Source organism: Ruditapes philippinarum, unplaced genomic scaffold (genome assembly GCF_026571515.1).
Source record: "Ruditapes philippinarum isolate M1 unplaced genomic scaffold, ASM2657151v2 ctg2243_1_1_1_1, whole genome shotgun sequence".
Lineage (NCBI taxonomy): Eukaryota > Metazoa > Mollusca > Bivalvia > Venerida > Veneridae > Ruditapes > Ruditapes philippinarum.
In genome coordinates, this window is record NW_026864903.1 from 213,153 (window position 1) to 240,934 (window position 27,782).

At 32.8% G+C, this 27,782-nt stretch overlaps 1 protein-coding gene across 1 annotated transcript; it reads left to right on the forward strand.

Moving 5' to 3' along the window:
- On the forward strand, nucleotides 1-27,776 carry LOC132727223 (NXPE family member 3-like). The gene is made up of 7 exons (XM_060712643.1): nucleotides 1-93; nucleotides 17,091-17,191; nucleotides 20,151-20,341; nucleotides 22,534-22,811; nucleotides 25,509-25,774; nucleotides 26,176-26,366; nucleotides 27,075-27,776. Exons 1-7 carry the CDS (start codon nucleotides 73-75, stop codon nucleotides 27,737-27,739), a joined length of 1,713 nt encoding a protein of 570 aa, XP_060568626.1. The 5' UTR covers nucleotides 1-72; the 3' UTR covers nucleotides 27,740-27,776.
- Nucleotides 27,777-27,782: the final 6 nt, after the last annotated feature.

Sequence of the window (27,782 nt, forward strand, 5' to 3'; positions counted from 1 at the left end):
GAGAAGTTTTCATCATAATTCCTATACAAAATTATAATACTGGATGGATTTTAATTTAACAAATACATCCAAATGGAATTACAGGTTCAAAAGGTAAGACCTTGATATTAACATTTTAATATACATGTACTGTTTGACATAAATGTCGTTATGTTACATTATTTATAGTTTTATTTAAATGCCGCCGATTGAAATCTAACAGTAATCTGACTATTCCGAGTCATATTGCAGGAGAGGCGGGGAGGGTGATTTAAAATCCTTATTATTTACAAATTTATTATTTAAAGCAGCCTTTAATGGCCAAAAGTCGTGCCGATTGGCACTTAGATAATATTTAAGTCGGTTACAACTTTAAGTTTAGCAACATTTGACGATATTCAACATCTTAATATAACATAGGATTTCTCTTTTTCATCCAAGAATGAAGAGATAAATGCTATACAAATTACAAATCCATGACAACGTAAAACAAAACAAAAACAACAAAAAAACACCAAGAATTGCAAAAGTCAAAATTAGAGGCTTGATTATATAAATGAGCCGTGTCACGACAAAACCAACGTAATGCGACCAGCATGGATCCAGACTTGCTGCGCATCCGCGCAGTCTGATCAGGATCCATGCTGTTCGCTTACCAACTCTATTTCAGGAAGTAAAACTGATAGCGAACATCATGAATCCTGATAAGACTGCGCGGATGCGCAGGCTTGTCTGGATCCATGCTGGTCGCGAACCCATTATATTGGTTTTGTCGTGACGCAGCTCAAATTGTGTTCAGTTATAGCCACTGGTCTAAGTCAAAGAGTCTTAAAGAAACGAAATAAAAAGAGGATACTCGTATTTTTATTTGAAGTCAACCAATCAGTTGGTTTATTTTTATGTACAACGAGTTAATATATTTTTGTCTACAGCGATACACAATTTTAGGTGTGGTGGAAATATCATGTTTCAATGTACACATTTTAAACCTGTGCATGGCTACTTGTATAAACTGTCTATAGACGATAACATGTGTCCTCGAGGGAAAAGTAAAAAATAATGAGGCAAAAATTTGAATTTGGGGTCAAAATGGGGTCAAAGTGAAACAAGAAGAATCTTTAAAAAAGATATTAGGCCGGACTAAACAGGTTTATTTGCATTTCATATCTTGGGAAAACTTGAAATAGAATCATAAGGATCATGGCATTGAGCCTATTTTTTAATTATGCGTTTAAACTTTTGAAATATTAATTGTTCGTTGTTTGTTTGTTTGTTTCATTTTACCCCTTCTTTCAACAGTATTTCAGTCATATAGGCGGGTAGTTTCCTAACCATCGTTCCTGGTGAGTTACACCAGTACTAGACTACCTTCCTCCGTGCTAAACTACCAAAGCATCTCCCGGGGATCGAACCCACGCCAGAGAGTTAACTGGATTAGAAGTCATCGACTCTAACCCATCGACCACGGAGGCGGTCTTGAAATATTAAACTCATATGCATATGTTGGCACATACGAAGTATTTTGAATAGAAATAAAATCGTAAGTCTGAAGTAAATCAAAGTCGTAAACAAAACAATTTATTTCATGTAATTTTTTCTTCTTCTATTATTTGCCCAAAGAAAAGCATTCAAGTAATTGAAGTTTAATCAAATCGAAATTTCAATTGAAAGTTTATAAATGACAACACCTTTAGCAATAACGAAAGAAACTTAAAATCCCAAAAAAAGGAACCGATGGTAAGCTTTCTATTCTAACAAAAACTTTGAGAAACATTTATTGTAAACAATGAAATATGATAAACAAGATCAACAAGGATAGGCGGCGTTCAATGAACGCAAATCACTAAATGAATATATTAACTTTAAATCTATTTCACATAAATAACTACCAAATAAGTTCGTTTACATGACTGTGTGCTTTTCTATATTTTCATACATAGATTAAACGGGGTCATGGGCATAATTGTGAGAGGTAATTTCGTTTGTGTTTGACAAAATTTATAACTCACTAAAGCAACGTAAAATAATTTGTAGGAGGATTCATGATATTATAGAACTTATAATGTGCACGTGAAGGCATGGTTAAACAAAACTAATCCCTCAAATATCTGAAATTCAACTTGATAGTGAAAGAACTTATGAATACAAGGCCTAATTTTATTCTTTGAACAATTGTAAGTACTTCTGATGAACTGATCCATTTATAAAACTTTCATTACTTCAAGAGTCTGAATCTGATTGAGAAAACATATCCAAACCAATTTTACTTTATTTGGACTTAGCCTCCCGCCGAAAAAATCATACTTATTTATATTTTTCAATATTTCAATAAAAAACATGTGATATTGATTGATGTTTAATACATAGTAATTGAATTCTATCTAATATAACAAAAATTGATTAAATCAACTTTTTTTTCATCCGATCAACAACGGAAATTAACAAAACCAATGCAGCATAACATTTACTATGGAACACCATAACTGCCTCATGTTGTTACATTTCGTTATATGTTTCCGTAAAAGCGTCTTATTATGTATAATAGAAGTGTTTGCTTGCCAACGTTTTATGAGAACCTGTCTTAACGAAGTCTTATTAGGTCAAATATTCATTGGCGACGCCGGTGAGCGGCGTCGTCTATTATGGAACGCTTTTTCGGCGTAGCTGTATTAAAATGGATTTTGACCTAGATTTTTAACAAATGAAATTGTAAGTTACAAAATCTTCAGCTAAAAGAGGATGTTTTTCATTGGTGGAAAGACTGGCTGTTATGAAATTTAAGGACAAATTCGTAATCTTTAGTTTACTTGTCTCTAAGAATAAAGTTGTATTAAAAATATTTATACAATCGTAAACTAAATATCACAACGTTATGACCAAAACAAAGATATATCAAAATACAAAACTATACAGTACATATGATTTCATGTACAATTTATTTTGTTGATAATATTAACAACAAACCCAACTTTTTGTTTTTCAGCCTTTACTTAAACATTCGATTACTACTCACTCGTACTTTATTTGCCGTAGCTTTTCTGTTTTTCTATGAAAATGAACGGTATTTTTGATCAACAAAAAGATTCTCCAGAGCTGATATGAATTGCGAAAATTAATATATTTAAAATGCAACATTATCATAAAGAATCGCAAAACTTTAAGTATTATTTTATGTGCGTAATAATAACAAATTAAATTATTCATAGTTATTCGGCGTTTGTTTACACCGGTAGGTAAATTTACCGAAATACACCCCAATTGACTACCACAATCTGAAACTGTCTCACTTGATAATCAGTGTTATGTTTAACTTTTAATTTTAGTCTTCAATTATTCATTTTCATTGCCAGATAGATAAGAAGGCATTATAAATAGTATTTAGTTCAGAGTTGATATGTTCCATTGATTGTTTATTACAGTTTGTATTCTTTCATAAATAAAAGATATAAACAACAAAAGATTTTGGTGTTATTATCATGACCTAATAATTGCAGCATTTTATGCACAGAAGTACTTTTACAAAATGAAGGTCTGATACATATAAGTTAATATTATTTAACAATAAAATACAAGTTGTCAGCTGATTGTGGCCTTTGCAGTCATTATCATTAATTTTGAAAATATTCTAAAGCTATGAGACATTTTGCACTGAATTTACGCCGATTATCTTTTTTAAAGATATTTCTTGTTATTTTTGCCTATGGAAGGAGCTGTTATTATTAGCAGTTAATTTCATGTTGTGTAAATTAGTTTTATTTTGATTCGTAAAAATCAAGTAAACAAATGTGTTGTTATATTTGTATTTAATAACTTTATGTAAAAAGCATGTGCATTGTGATATTATTTTCACGAAATTGCGGGTTAAGTTTAACAGCTTGTCCCTTAGTTTTAATGACAATACTAAAACCCGGATTTCGAATATCGTTGTGGTCTAGATTGAGGCCCGTATCATTTATACATTTTCAAAATTTTCCTACAAGAAGAAAGTTCACCTGCAATTGAGTATAAGGATAGGTAATGAAACTTTTGTAAACGATTATCCTATTGATTTTATCCTTATTACATTTATCTGTTGCGCAGAATGGTTGTTTTTACAAAGTGTACCAGTATCCGGATGTTGAAAGCTATCCGATTTTCTGCAATTACTGCTGTCACATGGCCATCTATTTTTTTTATGAATACTTTACCATTAATTTGCATGGCTTGATAAAATTGAACCTGCAACATTTCATAATTTTGCTGTTTATCGTGTTCTTTTGGGTTTCAGGTTTTCTTTATTTTAAGGGGAAGTAACTTATGTTTACTAAATTATTTGTTCTTTTCTGTCTATCTTAGGTATTACTTATAATACTATTTTTGTTGTATATAATTCACCAGTTGTAAGGTCATCAAAAGCATGTTAATGTTAATGTTAGGATTTCATATTTATTTAATATAAACTGGGAATTATTAATGTTATGTGCATGTACATGTATATCTTAGACAGTAGTATATTGATATGTTGAGACTTATAATTTTTCTGCATTTAAAGAGATACAGTTATGTCATTATTATTAAAGGGATCAGACTTTCATTTAAAGTTATAAATGATAAAACATGTATTGATTGAAAATGTCCTTAAACTTGGATCAAGCAATATAATTAATAAAGTCTCAAAAAATCATATTCTGAATAGTTATTCTATTTTTTTCTAACATGTGCATAGTTTGAAAAGGACAGCTTCTGTCTTATCTATTTGTAATGAAGAGACACCGGTCTCAACCTCCAGGTCTCCTGAGTCAACGCGACAACAGACTGTACATAGAGTAGATTGTTACTTGCCCTTGAATAAATTTGTGCACTAAATTTATAGTGGGTGATTTGTGCCACATGAAAACCAACATAGTACAAAAAGTAACTGGGCGCCAGATGAAAACATGAAAATACAATCTACCACAAAGTGGTTTGTTTGTTGCATTTTCATGTTTTTGCCCGGTGCCCTTGATGCAAAATACAAATCAGCCTTCATAAAATTTCTTCTTATGTTGGTCACAGGTTAATGAGTTCTGGTCAAGCTCAAAGTTTTTCTCATCCTATGACTGCATATAAGCATGAGTTCAATTTCCTATGCTCTGTAACATAAGAAATTCACGAACACAAATCGATATAGTGGGGAAATATGTTGTGGTTTAGAACTGTTTCATTATTAAAGAGAAAATGTGTAGCAGGACGGATAGCTCAGTTGGTCTTCTGAAAGTCATGGGTTTGAGTCATGGTCAGGCAGTTTCAGTCAGGGTTTAGAAGTGGTTTTTCAATTGACACATGTTTGGTTCATTTAACAGATTGCATTATTTGAAATGGACAAAGGCAGTATTGCATGATACTTTTAGATCTACAAAGGGCATTTGATACAGTTGAACACACTATCCTGCACATGAAGAAGTTGTTTTCCTTCTTCTTCATGAAACTTCAAGCATCTGCAATATATAATGACATTCTTACATGGTTTAAGTCTTATCTCTGATAGTAGCTGGTTGATGTGGCTTGTACTTATTCTACTACTGCTCTGAGTACCTAGGCTGTCCCCCTGATGTTCATTTTAGGTCCTCTTTTATGTCTAATATATGTCAATTACATGTCTTCAACCCTAAGCAATAAGCTTTTATTATAATGCACAGGCACGAGTATCAGACCTTGGATGAAAAAATATGGCCAGATTGATAAAAAAACCTGTGTTCATCTTAAAAGTGTCAACAACAAAATAAAATGTAAATAATGACCCCCTTTAAAAATATACTTCAAGTTGAAAGTATATTTTTAAAGGGGATCATTATTTACATTTTTTGTTTTGGTTTTTATAAACCGATTTTTTTTATCAATCTGGTCATTCTGGTCATATTTTTCTTCCCAGGTCCGATACTCGTGCCAGTGATTATATGCTGATGACTCAGGAATCCTTGTGTCTCATAAATTAAATCTGAAGAAATTCTTTCTTATAACATGAGTCTTATAAGATTGCTTAATTGACTATAAATTGCCTTTGCATCTTGGCAAGACAGAGTCTATTCTTTTTTGGTTTAAGCACGGACTTTAATTGACATATGTAATTTAAATCCGTGGTTTAAGTTTCAACTTAACCTGGCCCTAGCCTCCAGGTCACATGTAATGGTACTGCTATAAAGTACACATCTTTTGTTAAGTATTTAGGTGCAAATCTGGATCAAATTCTTTTGGCGTCGCCCTTTGATGCTTTGCATCAATGCTTTTCTTGTTTTATCTTGTCAAAACGTACTCTCCTGAGCATCGGTCGGATCGCATACTGTCTTTAGTAAGCTACGAATGGAGTGTACATTAAAATGTAAGGGAGAATGTCACTAGACTTTTTAATGTTTATTAAATAGTATATTTTTTTTGTACATGTTATATGATGATGTTTGAAAACATACTGATAGGTTACTGCATTTGAGAATAATTCTTAGAGCAAAGATATGAAATAGATAGATAAATACAGAATCCCTAAAGAAAGCCCAACACGGCAAAATTGAAAATGTTGCAGGCTCGGTTTGATTGAGCCTGTTCATGGACGGTACTGGAAAGTGCAAGTTACCGTCCACGCCCCCTAGCACCGGCTTAAGCAGAATTCAACATTTAAACGTGAAATAGTAAAATTTTGAATTTAGAAACATCCGCAGATGTGTTCATACGGCGGATATGAAGTTACATTTAAATCCGCAATAGTTTCTAACAAGTGAACAATTACTAAAAAAATGGAATAAAAACATTAGTTAAACTTCATTGCATGCATTGAGCGCCGCCTTTCCTTGTTGATCTTGCTTATCATATATTATATTTAAGTTTCTTACCAAAAGGAAGATATCGAAATGATTTGTACCATGAACAATCTATTCCACAAAAACATGAACAGATGTCACTTTGTTTCCAGAATTTTGTACTTCACAACAGCAGGTGTCAAGTGCCGTGTGGCAGCCGTAAAAAGTTGCCCCGTACTTCACTTCAGTGTTGTTATATTTTCTGGTCCTTCGGGATCATTGATGCCAACACTATAAAGTGTTGAGAATTGAGAACCGCTCAAGCCGGTGCTAGGGGGCGTGAGGGATGTTGCACTTATTCATTATCCCTCATGTACAGACTCAATCAAACCGAGTCTGCAATTCTTATGTTATTTTGTTGTGATTAATGCTTCCGAGGGATCACTTTGTTTCCAGAATTTTACACTCCCCGACACATTCAGGTAAAATACTTAAAATTCTTTAAATGTTATACGTTAACTGTTGCTATTTGTTTATCACACTTCCTTAAAATATTCCTGACACAAGATATGCACTTGGGACTGTTATATTTGAAAATGTATTGGATTTAAAATTAGTCGGGTTAAATTCAATGAATGCAGCTCCCACACGATCCAGCAACAAGACGTATGTTTCTATGATACGCAGGCTTCATAGGGATCACTTCAATGCTTCCGAGAGATCACTTTGTTTCCAAAATTTCATAACCTCTTGTCCCCTTTCAAAATTCCATTTTATTTAGTTCCGCCAATTGTTTTCTCGTTTAGGGCACACGCTTTTTATTACTTGGGGACCATACCCCGATTTTCATGGAATGGCACGGAAGTGTCACATTAACGGTTCCATGAGAACACATCTACGGATGTTTCTAAATTCAAAATTTTACTTTTTCATGTTTATATGTTGAATTCTGCTTAAGCCGGTGCTAGGGGGCGTGGACGGTAACTTGCACTTTCCAGTACCGTCCAAGAACAGGCTCAATCAAACCGAGCCTGCAACATTTTCAATTTTGCCGTGTCGGGCTTTCTTTAGTGATTCTGTATTTATATATTTTATCACAAGATACTCTATCGAGTTCTCTTACCTGTAGACAAACTTACTGTACTGACTCTATAAGCAGGGACCCTGTTGATCACCAGTACAAACAAACATATATGACGGTGCATATCCATATCGGTACCCTCTTTGCGAAACCTGCTCAAACGGTCCCCTCTCTGAACATACACAGGTCACTCTCTGCTAAAAACAAAAAATATGATAAACATAATGTTTTTACAAAATAAAGATAATTTTAGTAGAATATTTTTATCACAACTATTCATTAATGTGTCAAGTTTAAAAATATTGGGATGAATGTAAAACCTGGGAAGAAGAGATTTACGTCTTATATGTCATTAAAGTACGAACATTCAAATAAGTAGTGAAATTCATCACCAATAGCTTGATACGGACATAAGGAACAGGTCCTATTATTATGATCAATTCCAACACGGCAAAATTCCCCTTTCAAAATTCCTTTTTATTTAGTTCCGCCCATTGTACACGCATTTCTTTGCTTGCCTTTGACATGTTGATCACTATTCTTGTTTTTTGTAATAATGGCATTGCGATTACTGCTGGGAAATCTTATTTAATATATTTCACGGTAAGTATATTTCCCTCTGCCCCTAGTTTTTATTTCTTTGATTCCCCCCCCCCTTGCCCCCGTCTTTTGCCCCCCTGTGCCCTTTCTGGGCTTATTCTTAAATCATTTATTTGTTTTCCTTATCAGTTACAAATTATTTCCTATAATTCAATCATTTATTTGTTTTCTTTGAATTCCTTTTTAGTTACAAATCATTTGTCATTTGAGTGATGAACCTGCCCGTGTCCTGTCCTGTTTTAGTTAGGTCCGGCTTGGCTCTTTCCCACTGGTTCTTGTTGCTGGGTCAATTCTCAACACTTTATAGTGTTGGCATCAATGATCCCGAAGGACCAGAAAATATTACGACACTGAAGTGAAGTCTCTTGCACATCTCAAATTTGTATAGAGCAGATAACGCTTAGGACCATACTTGCCTTCTATCAAAATAGTGTCCTGTCCTGTTTTAGTTAGGTCCGGCTTGGCTCTTTCCCACTGGTTCTTGTTGCTGGGTCAATTCTCAACACTTTATAGTGTTGGCATCAATGATCCCGAAGGACCAGAAAATATTACGACACTGAAGTGAAGTCTCTTGCACATCTCAAATTTGTATAGAGCAGATGACGCTTAGGACCATACTTGCCTTCTATCAAAATAGTGCCCTTTTTGTTTGGCATTGTACTGTATTTTTTTATTTGGCATTGTACAGGAATGCTTATCAAGAAAGCTTAGTAGCTTTGGCATCCATGATTTTTGAAATTGACTTGCTTTAGACAATATTTTTACTTGCTTGTTTTTCCTTCGTTTGTTCTCATCTGAGGTTTTCCCCCCGCTTTTCCAGAGTGAATTTCACTTCTAAGAAAGCTAACATTTTTTATGCAGCTGCCTGTTCCTTGTTTTGGCTTTCTTGTCTACTTAAATAAAGAGTATCTAAGAAATCATCAGTACCTGGACTAGATGTATCTTGATAACCGCCTCCGTGTTCGAAGGGTTGAGTCGATGACTTCTAATCCAGTTACCTCTCTGGTGTGAGTTCGATCCCTGGGAGATGCTTTTGTAGTTTAGCGCAGCGGAAGGTAGTCTAGTACTGATGTAACTCTCCTAGAACAATGGTTAGGAAACTACCCGCCTATATGACTGAAATACTGTTGGGAAAGGCGTAAAATGAAACAAACATACAACCAAAACATGATAGTTATCCAACTGAGAATATTTCAAATTTAAGTCAGGCGGTGCTGCTCAGCCTCCACGTCTTAGAAAATGGTTATAATAATAATAATAGTAATATCTTTAATTCTTCCAAAAAAAGAGCAAATTTTTACAATTATACAATTATAATAGAACAAGTAAAATATTCTATTACAATGCAAATAATTACAGAAGATCTATGGTTACAGTATGAAAATCATAGACATTTAAATATGGGACATACGTCCAAGTTTAAATATATACACACATTAATATAATGTATTTATCTATTTATTTTTTACACAAATTTTAAAAAATAATATTGGTAAATACATATTTAGTAAGCATCCTTGCAGTCTGATCAGGATCCACGCTGTTCGCTGTCAGTTTCTCTAGTTGTAATAGGGTTTGTAAGCGAACAGCATGGATCCTGATCAGACTGCGCGGATGCGCAGGCTGGTCTGGATCCATGCTGGTCGCAAACCCATTATGTTGGTTTGTCATGAAGCGGCTCAAATAACATCAAAGAACCTGTACATGTAGTTATTCTCCTGACAATCCCTAGTACTAGATGAAGATAAGAAATTGTTTGTCTTTTCAAATCCCGTTAATAACGTCTCTAGTCAGACGCGTTCATATTAAGAATGTTGCACATACCACATAAAAAAGAATGAAACTTTCTTAATATCATTTCGTAACATGATATCCTTACATATTCGCTTAACGTTTTTGTCTTAAATAAAGTGAGCGTATTCAAATTTGAAAATGATGGTGAACCACCTAGTTATAAGCTGTACATCGGGATTGAAATTACATAAAGCATGTATATTGTATTCATCGCCAAGGATATCGTGCAATTTATGCCACATACCGGTAGCTAAGTATCATTTTCATAGAAAAACATTGCAAGATGAATGACAATAGATGTAGATGAATCACAACAGAAGTGGTTTTTAGGTTCATTTTGTGCAAACACACACGAATTCACAAAAATATATCTACTTAAAACAGAAATAGCTGTTATACAGTATTTTACATAATCTCTGTAGAAAGTGTAGATCTGACTACATTTCCACATAGCTCTTGACGCATTGGCAATTTTGAACAGATTCTTTGACTTTTAATTCCACTTGTACTCCAAGTCAGCATATATAGATTTTGATATGTTCAATTATTTCCATTGAATTTAAGACGGAAATATTGCATATTTTCTAATGATGACTTTTAAACGCCAGTAAAATGCTCTTACTTTGATCAGATTAACTTCTATTTTCCTTATTGTTGGCGACTAATGGAATGCTTTTTTGGCCTATGGCAGGAGCTGTTATTATTAGCTGTGTTGATTAGTTTCATTTTGATTCGTAAAAATCAAGTAAACAAATACGTTGTGATACATGTATTTGTATTTAATAACTTTATGTAAAACACATGTGCAATGTGATATTATTTTCACGAAATTGCAGGCTCAGTTTAATGTTACATTTAATAAATTTCATAAAAAAAGAAATAGCGACATTTATTAATAAATTGGGTTTCATATCAACTCCAGATATAATCATGGTGTCCAGACAACCAAAATGAGTTTAATAAGCATTAAAATGTGCAACCTAATTGTGGCGAAATCGGAAGTACAATTTCTGTTTGCATGAGAAACTCCGCCTTCAGATCATCCGTACATCAATATAAAATCAACAAACATGACTATAAGTAGCAAATTATTAAACGGTATGTTTCGACTTTGTAACGGGTGTTTTATTACAAATTTAAGCTTTTTTATGCTATAATTATTTTTTCTGAACGCCAGGCCTAGTGCACAGTGAGCCTAAAACGGTTAAAGTGTGTTTGGACAAGAAAATCTCATATTTGCTGTGTCGCCCTATAGCAACTTTAACACTGTGACGTAGCGCATACACGAGCTGATTATAGTCTTCATTTGCATGTTAAAATTCGTATACGAACTTTAGTGATACCGTGTGGTTTTTTCGTTAAAAACGTTGTAATTAATGAACAATATTTGATGAGATTTACAACGGTACTGTTAAAAAGATTAACGAAACTGTAGAATGCTTGATTTTTAGGCCGATGGCAAAACATTTTTACATATTTATTTAATGTTACTTTAACAGCTTGTCCCTTAGTTTTAATGACAATACAAAAACCCGGATTTCGAATATCGTTGTGGTCTACATTGATTCCGTATCCATTCATTCATTCATTTATATATTTCAAAATTTTCCTACAAGAAGAAAGTTCACCTACAAATGAGTATTAGGATAGGTAAAGATTATCCTGTTGATTTTATTCATATTACGTTTATCTGTTGCACAGAATGGTTGTTTTTACAAAGTGTACCAGTATTCGGATGTTGAAAGCTATCCGATTTTGTGCAATTACTGCTGTCACATGGCCATCTATTTTTTATGAATACTTAACCATTAATTTGCATGGCTTAATAAAACTGAGCCTGCAACATTTCATAACTTTGCTGTTTAGAGTGTTCTTTTGGGTTTCACATTTTCTCTATTTTAAGGGGAAGTAACTCATGTTTACTAAATTATTTGTTCTTTTCTGTCTATCAGTTGTAAGGTCATCAAAAGCTTGTTAATGTTTATGTTAGAATTTCATATTTATTTTATAGAAACTGGGAATTATTAATGTTATGTGCATACATGTATATCTTAGTATATTGAATTTATGAGACTTATAACATTTCTGAATTTAAAGAGTTACAGTTATGTCATTATTATTAAAGGGATGAGACTTTCATTTAAAGTTATAAATGATAATACATGTATTGATTGAAAATGTCCTTAAACTTGGATCAAGCAATATAACTAATAAAGTCTCAAAAAATCATATTCTGAATTATTATTCTAGTTTTTCTAAGTTTGTTTGTTGCATTTTCATGTTTTCGCCCGATGCCCTTGATACAAAATACAAATCAGCCTCCATAAAATTTCTTATCATAGAAAAAAGGTTAGTTTTTTATCTGTTCAAAAAAATAGATATTGTACAATGTATTAGCACAGTTTTGTTCACTTTCAAATGGACCTGTTATAAATAATGGCACAACCAATTACTGTCTAAGCCATTTTTAGTAAAAATAGTTATACAATAATATATGAATTGTTATTTTAATTAAGACTATGAGTATGTATTAAAGTTTTTTTGTCTTATTTATTTATTAAGAATTAATTATCTGTTAATTTAAAAATCTTAAAGTATATGTCACGGTAAAGACCTGTTCACTACTTAGGGGAGAAATATGTAAGCTGTCAGATAGCTTAATTGCTACAGCTGCGGTACATTATTCTGTGGGTCACGGGTTCGAGTTCTGGTTAAGCTGAAAGTGTTTCTCATCCTGCGACTGCATATAAGCATGAGTTCAATTCACTATGCTCTGTAAACATAAGAAATTCAAGGACACAAATTAATATTGTGGGGTAATATGTCGTGGTTTAGAACTGTTTCATTATTAAAGAGAAAATGTGTAGCCGACCTGATAGCTCAGTTGGTCTTCTGAAAGTCATGGGTTCAAGTCATGGCAGGCAGTTTCAGTCAGGGTTTAGAAGTGGTTTTTCAACTGACACATTTTTTTATTCATTTAACAGATTGCATTAAATTTGAAATGGACAAAGGCAGTATTGTATGATACTACAAAGATCTAAAAAGGGCAGTTGATTTCACTATACTGCACATGAATAAGTTTTTTTCTTCCTTTTTTTCTTCTTCTTCGTGAAACTTCAAGCATCTTCCATATGTAATGACATTCTTACATGGTTTAAGCCTTATCTCTGATAGACAGCAGCTTGTGGATATGGCTTGTAATGCACCGAGTACCTGTCCCCCGGTGTCCCCCTGTCCTCTTTATGAATGACATGTCTGCAACCCTAAGCAATAAGCGTTTTGTTTTATTATATGCACAGACACGAGTATCAGACCTGGGAAGAAAAAATATGACCAGATTAATAAATAACATGTGTTCATCTTAAAAGTGTAAAAAAACAAAAATAATTGTAAATAATGACCCCTTTAAAAATATGCTTTAAGTTAATAGTATATTTTTAAAGGGGGTCAATATCAGATACATTGATGTTATCTATGTCTCTGATCAATATTTACATTTTCTTTTGTTTTTATGAACACTTTTTTTATCAATCTGGTCATATTTTTCCTTCCCACGTCCGATACTCGTGCCTGTGATTATATGCTAGTGACTCAGGTACCCTTGTATCTGGTAAAATAAATCTGAAGAAATTTTTTCTTATAGCACGAATCTTATAAGATTGGTTAAATGACGATAAATTGTCTTTGCATCTTGGCAAGACAGAGTCTATTCTTTTTTGTTGAAGTTAGAACTTAAACTGGGCCTAGCCTCCAGGTCACATGTAATGTTACCACTATAATGTACACATCTTTTGTTAAGTATTTAGGTGCAAACCTGGATCAAATTCTTTTGGCGTCGCCCTTTGATGCTTTGCAATGTACGATCTATTGTATTCTTTTGTTAGAGAACGTCGATATTTTAAGATATACGCCGCAAGCTATTGACCACACTTACAATCAGTGTAACTACATTACTTAATGCAGCGTGAAAATAGTATTGGATTTATATAATACATTTTTTATTATATGGAGGTTTTAATTTTAATTCCTTTTTTAAAAAAATGGATGGATTTTATTTCACGAATTTACAAAAATGGCACAAAAGGTGAGATTTTGATATTAGAATTTAGATATACATGTACTGTTTGGCAGAAATGTCGTTTTGTTATATCATTAGTTTATAGAACAGAACAGAACAGAACATAAGTTTATTAATAAATCGTATGCGAACAGCATATTGATTAAACAATAACATTTTACATGCATGCATAAAAGTATGTAATGAGAGCATTTACAATAATGAATCAATGTATCAAAGATAAATACAAAGTCTACATATTTTCGATAGATTTGAGATATTCGGCTTTGCTATTTCTGACTATTCATATACAATTATGATAACGAAAATGTCAAACTTGGTCATTGTTATTTCATATGACACAGTATTTAAGTTAAGTATTTTAATTAACTATTTGTATTTAAGAGAGTCTTTCTTTCTTCAAATGCTTTGATTAGATATTTTGCCAGTCTGTATAAAATTTGCACATCACTAGATGATAATAAATCAATGAATTTAATCATATTTGGCCTTGTTCTGTACCAATGTGGTACATGTATATACTGTCTTCTAATTTTATTATACAGTGGAAATTCTAATATGAAGTGGAATTCATCTTCTATTGTTCGTTGAAGACATAATTTACACAGACGCTCGTTCCTAGGAATGCTCCTATGCCTACCTTTTTCAATTTCAAGGCAATGAGAGGACAAACGTATTTTTGTTATTACATTTCTATATTTCTTATTTTCCATCAATGTTAATAATCTGCCATTCCAAAGTTTTGTTTAATACTATTAAATAACATGATACATAGATAGATACTTTATAGATTGATTAAGTTGTCGCCGACTTTAATCTAGTTGCCTTTGACTATTACGAGTCATATTACACGAAATTAAGGGGAGGGAGTAGGGGCAGGGCCGCTGGGATCTTTATTATTTGCAAATGTATTATTTACTGGTGCCTTTCTTGGCCTATTGTTGTGCCCGAGGGTACCTAGAATATATGACAGTCAGTTACAACTTTAAAGCGAACAAAGTTTCAACGTTGCCAAATAAAACTTTGACAAATGTATTAAGAGTTTCAGTAATGGACATATATATATTCACAATATAATTTTTTTACACGTTATATCAAACTTTGACGATATTCAATGTCTTAATATAATGTTAGCCGTGCCACAACAAAACCAACATAGTGGGTTTGCGATCAGCATGAATACACCGCGACCAGCATCCGCGCAGTTTGATCAGGATCCATGCTGTTCGCTATCAGTTTCTCTACTTGTAATAGGGTTTGTAAGCGAACAGCATGGATCCTGATCAGACTGCGCGGATGTGCAGGCTGGTCTGGATCCATGATGGTCGCAAAACCATTATGTTGGTTTTGTCGTAACACGGCTCATGTATCTTCTTCAACCCTACAGGAATAGGAGGTACTTTAAAGGGTTTAGTACAATAAGAACACTATTGGAGGGGTGTGCATCGTTAAAACTAATAATAATAATAAATATAAAGAAAATTATACCATCGACAATAATTATTATTATACTAACAGATTTGGAAACATATATAATTATTATAATACTAATAATTATATTAATTAATAATATAGTAATTTCTTAGAAAATCCTCTGGCAAATAGGTGAACAATAAAACAATAGCCCTCTGGCAGCGAAAGGGTTAAGTGAGTATTATCTTGACATGTTTACATCGAAGTTATGCTTTTCAATATGTTATATGTATGTTATATTTAAATACACAAATGTATATGAAATTACCGCATACGATTGTCAGAACGCGCTGGTTCTTTAAACACAAATTTTGAAGTTATTTCAATTATGATAATTTGTTCATTCTCTATGAAACACTCAAAACATGTTTGCTTATCACGTGCTTATCATTGTATGTATTTAATTTGATGTTGTATAAACAAGATACATGTATTGTATACGTTAATAAAAATTTTGTTCTGTTCTGTTCTGTTAAAACATATAACGTACGAGGCGCTAACCTGGTTCAGTATAAGTTTGCAGTTGTACACGAGTCTAATAGAATCAGGTTGCTACAATAGATATGGACCTTTTGGACTCGAAAAAACAAACATGGCTATGAAGAATGCAATATTAGATTTCAGTATTTGAACTTCTTTTCCTCACTTTTTCAGATAGTTGATTACTTTACAAAACCTTCTTCTAACCAACTATGAAATCATATGTTTTGTATATAATATAAAATCCATTCTTATTACATAATTACTCATTGTACTTTCAAGCATATCCATGTACATACATATACACACTGCCAATATTTAGCAAATAAAAACTAGGATAAGACCTATATAAGCATCAGCTTTCGGTTCTGATCCTTTTTCATTCATTTCATGTGTTGTAAAGTTCTGTTTGTAAATTGTAAATGTGTATACTTGTTTGAAATAAACTATGTTTAAACTAAGTATTTGAACAACATGATGTTCAAATGTAAATCATCATAATAATTTTAATTAAATACAATTTATCCACGTTTTAATTTAGTTTGTTTCTTGATTTTTACTCCAGAACGGCGGAAACATTGCTAAATTGGATGAATTGTATCTAATGATCATTTATATTGGAACGTTTTGTCGTGCATATACTTTTATTGTAAATGGTGTTAAATTATTATTATTATTAGTAGTAGTATTTGTTTACTTTACAATATTTATTTTTACCTTTGACCTTTAGTTCTATATTTTTGTTGTAAAAAAAGATCAGAACAATCTGTAATATAAGATAACAATTTGTAATATCAGATAAAACGCTTCAGTGAAGTTTAAAATACTCAACTGTTTTCTTATATTTGTATTTAAGGTCGCCGTTTTGTTGTGTCTGTTAGTCGGACTTTATACAGCGATTGTGTACATATTACCAAAAGGTGAAGCCCAAGCGCAACCCAAACCAGCAAGATGGAGGTATTCTGATTTACAATTTTCATTGGTTTAGATACATTTTATTAAAGGCATACTTACCCTTACACATGAGTACAATTTTTAGTTTTTTAAAAAGGGTAAGCATATTTTAAACAGTTACTTTTAAATAATGTATTTAGAGCTTTTTGTCAATTACCATTAAAATTTTGAAGAAATAGGTAAAAAAGGTATCCGAATATAAACAAAGTAGTATTTTGATGTCCATTTAAACGATTTATCCTATAACCGTAGTGGATTCCAAAATATCAAAGAAAGAACAGTTTATTCAGCTTTATGGTCAATGAGATAACTTTTGGAAAATTTAACACCAAAAATAAATAACAGTGATAACTTTAAGGAATAGCAAGTATATCATTTTTGGGATTTATGGACCTTAATGAGTTTTTTTTTTCAAAATGAGCTTCAATTTGGAAGGTTGTTGGTAACTGGGTATTCAACTTACAAACGACTTTGTTGTTTATTCGGGACTATTAGTTGGTAATTAATCCAATTTTACAAGAATGAGATGTTCGAGGGGACCTAGTTTGTTATTCGAATGAATCCCCATCTACAACATTTTCCTGCTGGAAGGTAGTCGGTTATTGGAACAGTGCATGCATTCCTCTTAAAGAAAAAAGAAAGTGACTTAGTATTTGTTCTGGAGTAAATGTGATGGACACGTTACAAGATTTGTGTTGACATGGGTAGCTGAATAGATGTAACATGTTCAGCTAGTCGATATTCTTTACCATTTATTATTTCACAAAATAAATGTACTCTATGGCAACAATGATCTATACCAACGACTTATTTTGTACTAAGGTGTGGAATAATTGGCAATAATTAAATATAACAAGTAAAAATGGCTTTTATTTACTTCCTGAAATTAATTTGTTAACTCTATGTCGGTATAAGTGATCAATTACAAGATCCCATACGGGCACTTTTAAAATCAACATGAACTTCCGGTCATGGCTATAATCAATACTTTAAATAAGCTGAATGTCTTTTTTTAACTCTTTCTTTATGGATAATATCGATTTGTTGATATTGATCTTTCAACAATGGAAACGCTCTGCATTTCAGTTTTCTTGAAAAAGTGCATTAGGAAAATATATACCCGTAATTAAAACTTGTCTTTCGTGCAAAATAAACTACTTTTAGTGGATTCCTCAAATGTGTGTATTGGTATTTCGAAAGAAGTAGGCGTACCTACATGTGAAGGCTGAGAATAATTATTTATTTCTACTAAACATGATCTTTAATTATTGATCATTTTTGCCAACTTTTTTCGTTACGTTCGTTTTGTTCATAGGTACTCATATTAATAATTAATAGAAAAAATTATATGGAAATTATGCAGTGCTTGAAAAAAGTAAACAGTTCTATTTTCACTTGAGAGGGCAATACTCAACCGAAAAATAAGGCTAGATATGACAGGAAGTTGATTTGAATCATTACCGAAACACGTGTTATATCCTTAGAACGAATTTTGCAACAATTCTTATAGTTTCCACACCTTAATGTGTAGACGATTATCATTATTCCGAATGGTCACGAAACAAAAGTCTTTAAATTTCATGAAAACGTGGCTTATCGGTGTGGGCTCAAACTTGTGTCATTAGAGCTAGTCTTTACAGGAAGTTACGTGATGCATAGCGTGCCATGGTAAAATGAACTCTACGTATGTACCTAAAAGAGAATTGTATGATCCATTACATAATATGCCCCTTGCATTGCATAATATTGCCTCTGTTCAGCATTTTGAATATCTAACGTTTTGAGAAAAAACAAAAAAAAAAAAAACATTACATATTCGCAGGTACATCCACGTTACACGCACCTTTGTTCACGGTAGAAATGAAAATGTTCAATTTTGTCAAACCTGCACCGAAATGTTTGGACACATAAAGTAATGTTTCGGTATAAATGTGACGGTTATATAAGAAGACAAGTGTTCCCTAACATGGTTACACTCCCTTCTAATTTAGTTATTATACTTACTTTTTTGTATGAGGCATAGAAATAAAAAGGGAAACTATCGTGAAATTGCTAAAGTTGTATAGAACACCCGAGGTACTGATATTTTTAGCTAAATCGCAAATATATTGCGAATATTTTTTCTTGCATACTTTTCTATATTTTGAATGGTTAACTTTAATAAATAGAGGATATTCAAGTTTTTTTTTATAAATACAGGATTTTTTTTCAACGAGTGGTATTAAAATAAATATTTTATAAGTGGCGGTAGACACTGGTGAAATATGATAATTTTCATACCACAAGTTGAAAATAAATCCTTTATTTAAAGAAAAAACTTGAATATCCTCTTTTTATTAAAAAATGAACAATTCACATTTTCTGTTTATTATATACATTTTTTACATTACAATTTGAAAGACTTTCCCTTTAATTTCCTGTACTAATGGATTTAAGGAAAAAAGTATTTCGGCAAGGCACCAGTGAAAATACAGAAAAACATCTTTCACTGAAGTGAAAAAAAAATTACAGTGAAAATACGAAGAATAAAAATACGCATTTTATTTCATCAATATTTCTCAATATTTAATTTATAAGTATATAATGAATTGTTTGTCCGTTTGCTTTTTTCATGAAATTCATTGTCGTTTCATCTGTAACATTTTTGTTAAAATAACGTATATGGTCCTGAATTTAAACTTTATAAATAATGTCAAAATGAATTCATCCTTCAGTTGGCACACAGTTTTATTCATTAATGCACCGAAATTACGTCATCTTTAACACGTTTAATTAATAATTGCGGTAAAATGACGTCATTACACTCGGTAAATCTAACGGAAACACTATTCTGATATGTATTTTTGTTTAATCTCGTTAATTTGACTAATTCATATAGAAATGATAATACAAGAGATTCAAAATTTTCGCATGTCAACAATTGACATTTAATGTGGCTCTAACAGGACACCTTATTATTCAGTTATGATTCAAAAAGAAGAAAAGCGCACGTGGAACTCGTACAAAAGGATACCAATTACATGAAAGCATTTCATCTTCCGATCACAACTGGGTTAAATGACGTCATAAGTGAAAAGGAGGCATTGAAATTCAAACCTTGTGCAGATTCAAAACTTGCAGCCAATACAAATACATCGATGCTAAAATTAATAGGTAAGTGTTTGAGTGAAGAGAATAAGTAATTCTTTAGTTTTTGTATTTTTTGGACAACTAACCAGAAAATAACAATAAACTCCGGAATTAAGAATATTTGTGTTTGTAGCTACAATTAAATCTTTACAGTAACAGCACAACAGGTTGACTAATTTATTGTGACGGGTAGTGCACCGTGAAGCTATTATAACGGTATAAATTTAACAATGTATGTACCTACGGATAAGCTGGCCAAGGGGAAAACCCTACATTTGCCGAGTTCCGGATAACATCATTTTCAGTGCAAGTGACTTACTATTTATCCCAAATGCTCTCTCTAGATCAGCAGTAACAATCAAATAGCCATTATACTCAATGATCGAGAGAAGTTGTCACGTAGAAGTTATGTCATGCCCAACGGTTAAACCAGTGACTCCTGAATAACTTATCATAATTATGGTCTCCCTATTGAGCTATGCTGGCGGACAAAACATTAGGGTGACACTAATTTTAAATAATTTAGTAATATTACCATATTATGATTCACAAAAACAATACCATATCTGTCTATATATCTAGATTGTCAATTATGTTCTGATCAATTCTCGTTCATTTTTTTTTGCGGTTTCTTTTATTATTATCATTTTTCTTTCTTTCTTTTTTTTTCATGTTGGTTCTGTTTCACTTTTCGTCTTCATGCCCCCAAAACAAAGTGTTTCTTTTATTGTCATCTTTTTTATGCACATTTAAATTTGATTTAAAAAAAAGTTCTTAAATGTTATTCTTACAAATCAAATCAAACGCGTTATTTTTATAGTGCCTGATTTTGTATCAAAGGAAATATGAAGCAAATATATGTCAAATAAAAAAGAAGTAAAAAAATTTCCTTCTTTTGCAATTGCATTTATTTGAAGGTTAACACTTTTATGCACAACTAACTGCGATTGTAATAGGCGACATTCTATTGAAATTGACACTTAAATTGAACAATATCTTTATAATTTATAGAATACTGTTGATACTGCACATGCTTATATAAAAATCAAGCAAAACAAACGGGGTCTGATTTCACAAAACAGAAATTCTTATGGCAGGTTTCTGTCATTCAGTAGTGTGTTTAAATTGCGCAATAAGACAGGCAAGTAAAATCGCAATTTTTCGGCCCTTTCCGCCAGTCTTTGGATAAGGACTTACAGGTAATAGCCGAGGACGTTCCGATTGAGCCAAGTATTGTCGCTATTACATGTATATTAAAATATCTGTGAAATACGAAAAAAAAGCCTTTGACAGTCGAGAGTTGAGAGTACCAAATATATGCTTAAAAATTTGCATAAATGTACATGCATATCGCTCTTCAAACATAAGGAAACATTTAAATTGAATTGCTCTATAATAAAATTTTCGAGAAAAATATTATAATTCATATATAAATGTTCATACTTAATCACTTAGAACTTTATAAACATTTTTCCATGCAATACTTTATAAGAATATCTAAATAAAACATATCTGTTGTTTTATAAATATATGAAATACTTATGGAAAATGTGCCTATTGTAGGCCAATCCACTTTAAAGCAAAACAAGTGGGTGGTCAAGATATCGCCAAGTCTAAGTATTATGTTATTCATGCTCCTAGATAATCTAGAGGTCAAATTTCCTGTGTAATTCAGAGCTTTGTTGTTATAAAGTAATATTTATATCATGAGGTATACAGTCAAACTGTGAATACACATGTATAAGCTTTTCAATGGAGATACCAAAAATGCACTTTATAGACTCTTTCTTTGAAGTCAACTGTTGTATATTGTCAATCAGGTTTATCAAAGAGTGGTTATTATTTATAGGTTGGTCTTTATTCGGAGGTAGTCTATAAAACAGGTTTGACTGTATATTGAAAAGCTATAGTTGCTGATAAGTATAGCAATCTCTCTTTAATTTGGTACACACCAATCACTCTTTTCAGAAATATAATAGTACATATGTGCCCGTTTCACGATTCCCCGATTTCCATCTTAAAATCTCTGGCACCCATAATTCAGTTTTAAATGGCATTGAAAACTTGAATTGATGTTGGGGAAATTGCAATCCATGAAATTGAAAATACAAAGTCTAGAATTGAAATTGTGAATTCATGAAGTTGAATTTAAAATATTACTACCAGTCTTTCGTAGTTTCATCGCACAGAAAAAGTCTTTTTATATTTACTTTCAGGAGATCACCACGGTACATATCGTTTAGGGGATACGATTACTGTACAAACAACAATGTACGATGCATACGGACAAGCTAAAACAACTGGAGGAGACAATATACGTGGACGAATGTCTAGTCCTGACTTGAGGGCGTATGCACCAGGGACTGTCAAAGACCACAACAATGGAACATATTCTATCATTTTTGAAGCACTCTGGAGTGGAGAGGCGTACATAACTGTAACAATTGCTTACACAAGGGAGGCAATTACAGCTATGTACCGACTTCATCTAACTGTATGTATAGTTTTATTATCAAAGTTTGATGTTCATTCTTGTAACATTTGTACATATTCCTTCACTTCGGCAGTTATTGTCATTGAAAATTGGCTTTTTTGTTGTTTCTGCATTATGTTCAATAACGCTTCCACCCCCCCCCCCCCTTTCGACCAGGACGAGGAATAGGTCTGCATAGTATTTAAAGTTGGTGATTTTGAGTGTAGCGATCTGTAAATACTATGTAGCTCTACTCCGAGTGTGGTAACTCTCTTATCTACCTCTAAGTCCGGTAAAATGTATTTGTTGAGTCACAGGAAATGAAAACGTTTTATAAATACATCTGTTATGTATGCTTAGAACTCCATTTATGCACGAACTTTTTCTTTTAGTGTATACCCTTTAGCATCGTCTCATTTTCATATGTTTTATAGGACCGCGTTGTATTTTTGTTTATTGGGTTTTACGTCACATCGACGCAGTATAGGTCATATCGCGACGTTTCAGCTTTACTGTTGGAGGAAGACATCAGGTGTCCTTCCGTGCATTATTTCAGGCACGAACGGGCACCTGAGTAGAACCACCGACGTTCCGCAAGCTAGCTGGATAGCTTTCTCATATGAAAGAATCCAAAGTCCATGTCGGGATTCGAAACTACAGCGATGAAGGGCAAGTGGTTTGAAGTCAACGACCTAAACCACTAGGTCACGGACGCCCCGCACCGTGTTGTATAGTGGATGATTAATAAACGCAAAACTGACTTTAACATTTTAATACTATAAGTGTACATAACTGCTCTGGTCAACTGCCAAATTCGAACTCTCTCGACTGGCCTTTCAAACAAGTATTTATCAAGACAGCTGGTCACATAAAATGATACGAATTACATACCATAATGCAGAATTGTTAAACTAACGCAGAATTGTACAAAATATCAGACAGCATTGTTGAATTAAATGCCGAAAAGTAGCTATATAGTTCGCTAAATGTGTAAAGCAAACCGTAAAGAAAGCTTAAATGTGCGTTATTGTACTCAAAATATCGCCGAAAAACAAACTTCTACTCTGGAACGGTAGCCAAGTGTTTTTTTCTTTGAAGCAAAACTATAAATACATGTTAATATGACAGTTCGAATATATTGTCAAAGCAGCCGTATGCGCTAATTGATTTCCTTCACATGTGTTTTAAAACATATGACAGTCTTTTTTCCTATTCGGAGTGGTCAATCCGCCACTTCAATAAATGCACAATTCAGCACTATTTATTCAACAAATTATTATAAACAAATTTTCTTCTGTACGGAGAACAATAGAACAGAAACAGGCCGGTAAATATTTGCAGACATATTAGCGGTCGATTCATGATTTACTAGACTGTTTTTATTAAGTAATTATTGTAACTTTTTCTTTTCAAATAGACAAGTCAATCTAAGGTCAAATAGTTACTCGCCGAAACTTTATTTAAACACTTAAATGCCAAAAAAGGGATATAAATTACGAAGAGAATTTTCAAATGGTACCGTGGTCACATAGAATGAAATTGCTTAGGATGAACTCAATTTTTGACTAGACATCAAACTGGTTGAGTCACATAATACTCTGACAAGGTGCACGGCGTATTAAAAATGGCACCAACACTCGCAGATATTGTCAATATCTTTGTAAAAACCGACTTAATTTCTTCAAAATAAAATGCACAATTCCCTTTAAAAAAGAACTTTTTTTGAAAGTTATCGACTTTTTGTGAACTTAGATCCATTCCCAACCGCCTCGGTTAATCAATACACATTGTTAACAACAACAACAAAAAAACAACAACAAATAAAAAAATAATACCCCCCCCCCTCCAAAAAAAACAACAACAACATATGCTAGGTGTATATCAGTTTAGGCATTGCATTGCATTATTGACACACACTTCACACAAAGTAGGTAACAGACGTTAAAAGTGATAAGTATGTATTAGTCTTTATTCGTTTAAATTGGTTAAAAATAATTTGAAACACTAAAGAAAAACAAAAAATATTTTTCGAAGAAAAGAAAAACGATGTAAACCTGTGCTTTTTGCGCATGCATTTCCAAACGTACACTTTACTCAAATGTAACATGTGTTTACAGCATTTTACATTCTACCACCAGATGATTATGGGACGTCGGGTGATTGATTGATTGATTGATTTTCTTTAGACCGGGCGGTCAAGGATAACCTACGAAAGTGCAAGCACTTATTTCCAGTAGGGTTCTTACCCCAGCAGACACTAGAGACAGCTATCAGATACAAGGAAATCCGGGAACCAGTCCCTAGCTCTTATTGAATAGATTCCTTGGTTCTTTTACATTCCCAGTGTATAGCACTGATACATGCGAGGTGTTTCGTACCAGTAAACCTCTAGTTAGGTGGGAAACACTGAAACTGTTTCTGAAAAATCCCAAGGGTGTTACCCAGGATCGAACCTGGAACCTCAGGAGTGACAGTCAGTGGTCTAACCAACTGAGCTATCGCTCCCGTTCGTGCCTGAGGCATCTGAGGTCTTCCTCCACCAGTAAAGCTGGATGTCGCCATATGACTTTATACTGTATCGGTGTGACGTAAAAACCAATTAAACAAACATTTTTTTTTTATTTCTGATATCTATTTTTACCTTGCTTTAAAGATTGAAGAAAAATAACAGGTCAACTTTTATCGTAGTTAAAAAACAAACATTCTTCTATTTTTCAGCAAATTTCTTTAAAGCTAATTCTGACGAAGTTTCAGACTGGGAATATTCAGGAAGATGTCATTTGTCATCCGGACGAAAACTTAACTGCTTATACAAAATATAAAGATGTTTGCAATTTCACACAGCTGAACTCGGGCATGCCATGGTATTGTGGGAAACCACATAATCCGAAGCTAAGTTGTAGCCATTGGACAAAAGTAAGACATGTTCTCCCGACTTGGCCGAAATCAATAAGTAAATGTGAGAAAGAACTTTTAGCATTCAGGTATGAATTGGTAATTTTTCTCAATGGTAAATTACTTTCGAAATGTTAACGGTTGTTAAATCATATTTGAAAGAAAGAACTGCTTGTCTTATTTTACTAGGAAGATACATAATTGTCAGCAGTCCCAAAACCTACATTGTAACTATCTTTAAAAATTAAACATTAATGTTTTTTAATATCAGTCCATTATCTTCTTGAAACTGCGATATTTTTATGCGTTTTAACTTTTAAATTCTAAGAATGATAAAAGGTACCTGTAGCTAAGACTGCAAAACAAAATTCTCAATTTGAAGCAAATTAATTTGCTTATCAAATGAGACCTAACATTAATGTGTCCGTACATATGTAATATATGTTTCTTGGTTCTTTTGTATCAATGTATCTTTCTCGTATTATTTCAGAGCGCACAAGGATTTATTCAAGAAAATTAAAGTACTGGTTACAAAACCTGCACAGTTAAAAAACAAAAAGTCAGTTGCCTTTTTACAATCGACCACTTCATGTCAAATCTATAATACTTCCAAGCTTTGGTTCAGAAAGACTACGACTGGATATTTCTTCAAAGGACAGTGGAAAATGCAACACTGCAAAGGTATTGTGAGTATATTAATCTTATCAAGGATGTGAAGTCTTTATTTAAGAAATACACATTTACACCGCTTAAACTAAGCTCTGTTCCCTAGGATTTAACTCGTTACAGGACTGGAGCATTAAAAACCCTCTAAACGCTTGCAGAAATCATGACCACAGATTAGACAAATATCGTTTTGCACCGATTATTACATTTTTCATTCATTATCATACATAAATCGTTGTTAAAGATGAATTAGACATTTAAATGTTCATTCCATTTGGTAAAAAGGCAAGATTTTAGCATTTTATCATTCAAGCGCCTTGTCTGGTTTATTTCAGAATACGGTATTTAGTGAAGTGCTCCAATCCTTTTTCTAGTCTCACTCTGTAAAAAAAATCTACTGTTTACTGTCTTCTGTCACACTCGGTTGACAGTCTACCGGTATTCTAAACGACACGTACATAAATATTTAAAGTTTTAGCGGTGAGCTGTGAAAAATTATCCCTTGTAGATATTTAAAGTAAATAAAGATTTTACGTTAGAAATACGATGAAGAAAATATTTTTTTCAAAAATTTGTACAATAATTATCAATTTCTGTCTCACACACATGAATTAAATATAAAAAACAATATAATAAATATTACTTGACTCGACACCTAGATTGTTTCTCCAAAATATCAATTAAAACCAAAACTTCCTAATTATGTCATTGGTCTAATTTCAGGTTTTCATCGCGCTTATTTTGATAACTGTTTGAGGAATAGAAAGCTTTATCTTATTGGAGACTCTACAACGAGACAGTGGTACGAGGACATTCTTAAACGTTATAACTGTATCCAATTTACAGAACAATGGAAGTATGCCAAATGGAAGAAACCGTCCGGCTGTACTGTGGCAAGAAATAACTTCACCGTGGCCCTGTCTACGCATTGTCAACCATTTTATGTAGGAACATTTTGGATAGACCCAAAGTTTACCTTTAATTCGATTTCCAAACAAATCGACTCAATATCTAGTCATGAAGATGTGATAGTTTTAATTCACATCTTTTTACACATGAATACTTTTCACCACAAACACTTCCGGTACAAAATGAGAGCGATACGTAACAGCGTTGAAAAATTGATTCAACGGAATGAAAAGGCGAAAGTATTTATTAAAATGCCACATACGTATTCTAGCGTTCATCAGGATAATGGTGCAATTAACGATTTTTCCGGGTATATCTACTCAGGCATAATTGTGGAGGAATTTCGCGGGTTGTATGACAAAGTGACAGTTTTAGACAACAAAGACGCGACTATTGCAGTCGCTTCCGGTGGACTACATCCGTTACCATATATAGTTTCAGCCATGGTTGATCAAATGTTTAGCTACATTTGTGGATAAAATTCCCAGTAGTATTAAACATACATGTATGTTAAGAATGAAT

What these genes read in the sequence shown, in the direction of transcription:
- LOC132727223 (XM_060712643.1), top strand. Translation starts at nt 73, where the DNA reads ATGGAATTACAGGTTCAAAAG. An exon ending in AAAGAACTTTTAGCATTCAG is followed by an intron (nt 25,775 to 26,175) that starts GTATGAATTGGT and finishes GTATTATTTCAG; the next exon opens with AGCGCACAAGGATTTATTCA. An exon ending in GAAAATGCAACACTGCAAAG is followed by an intron (nt 26,367 to 27,074) that starts GTATTGTGAGTA and finishes GTCTAATTTCAG; the next exon opens with GTTTTCATCGCGCTTATTTT.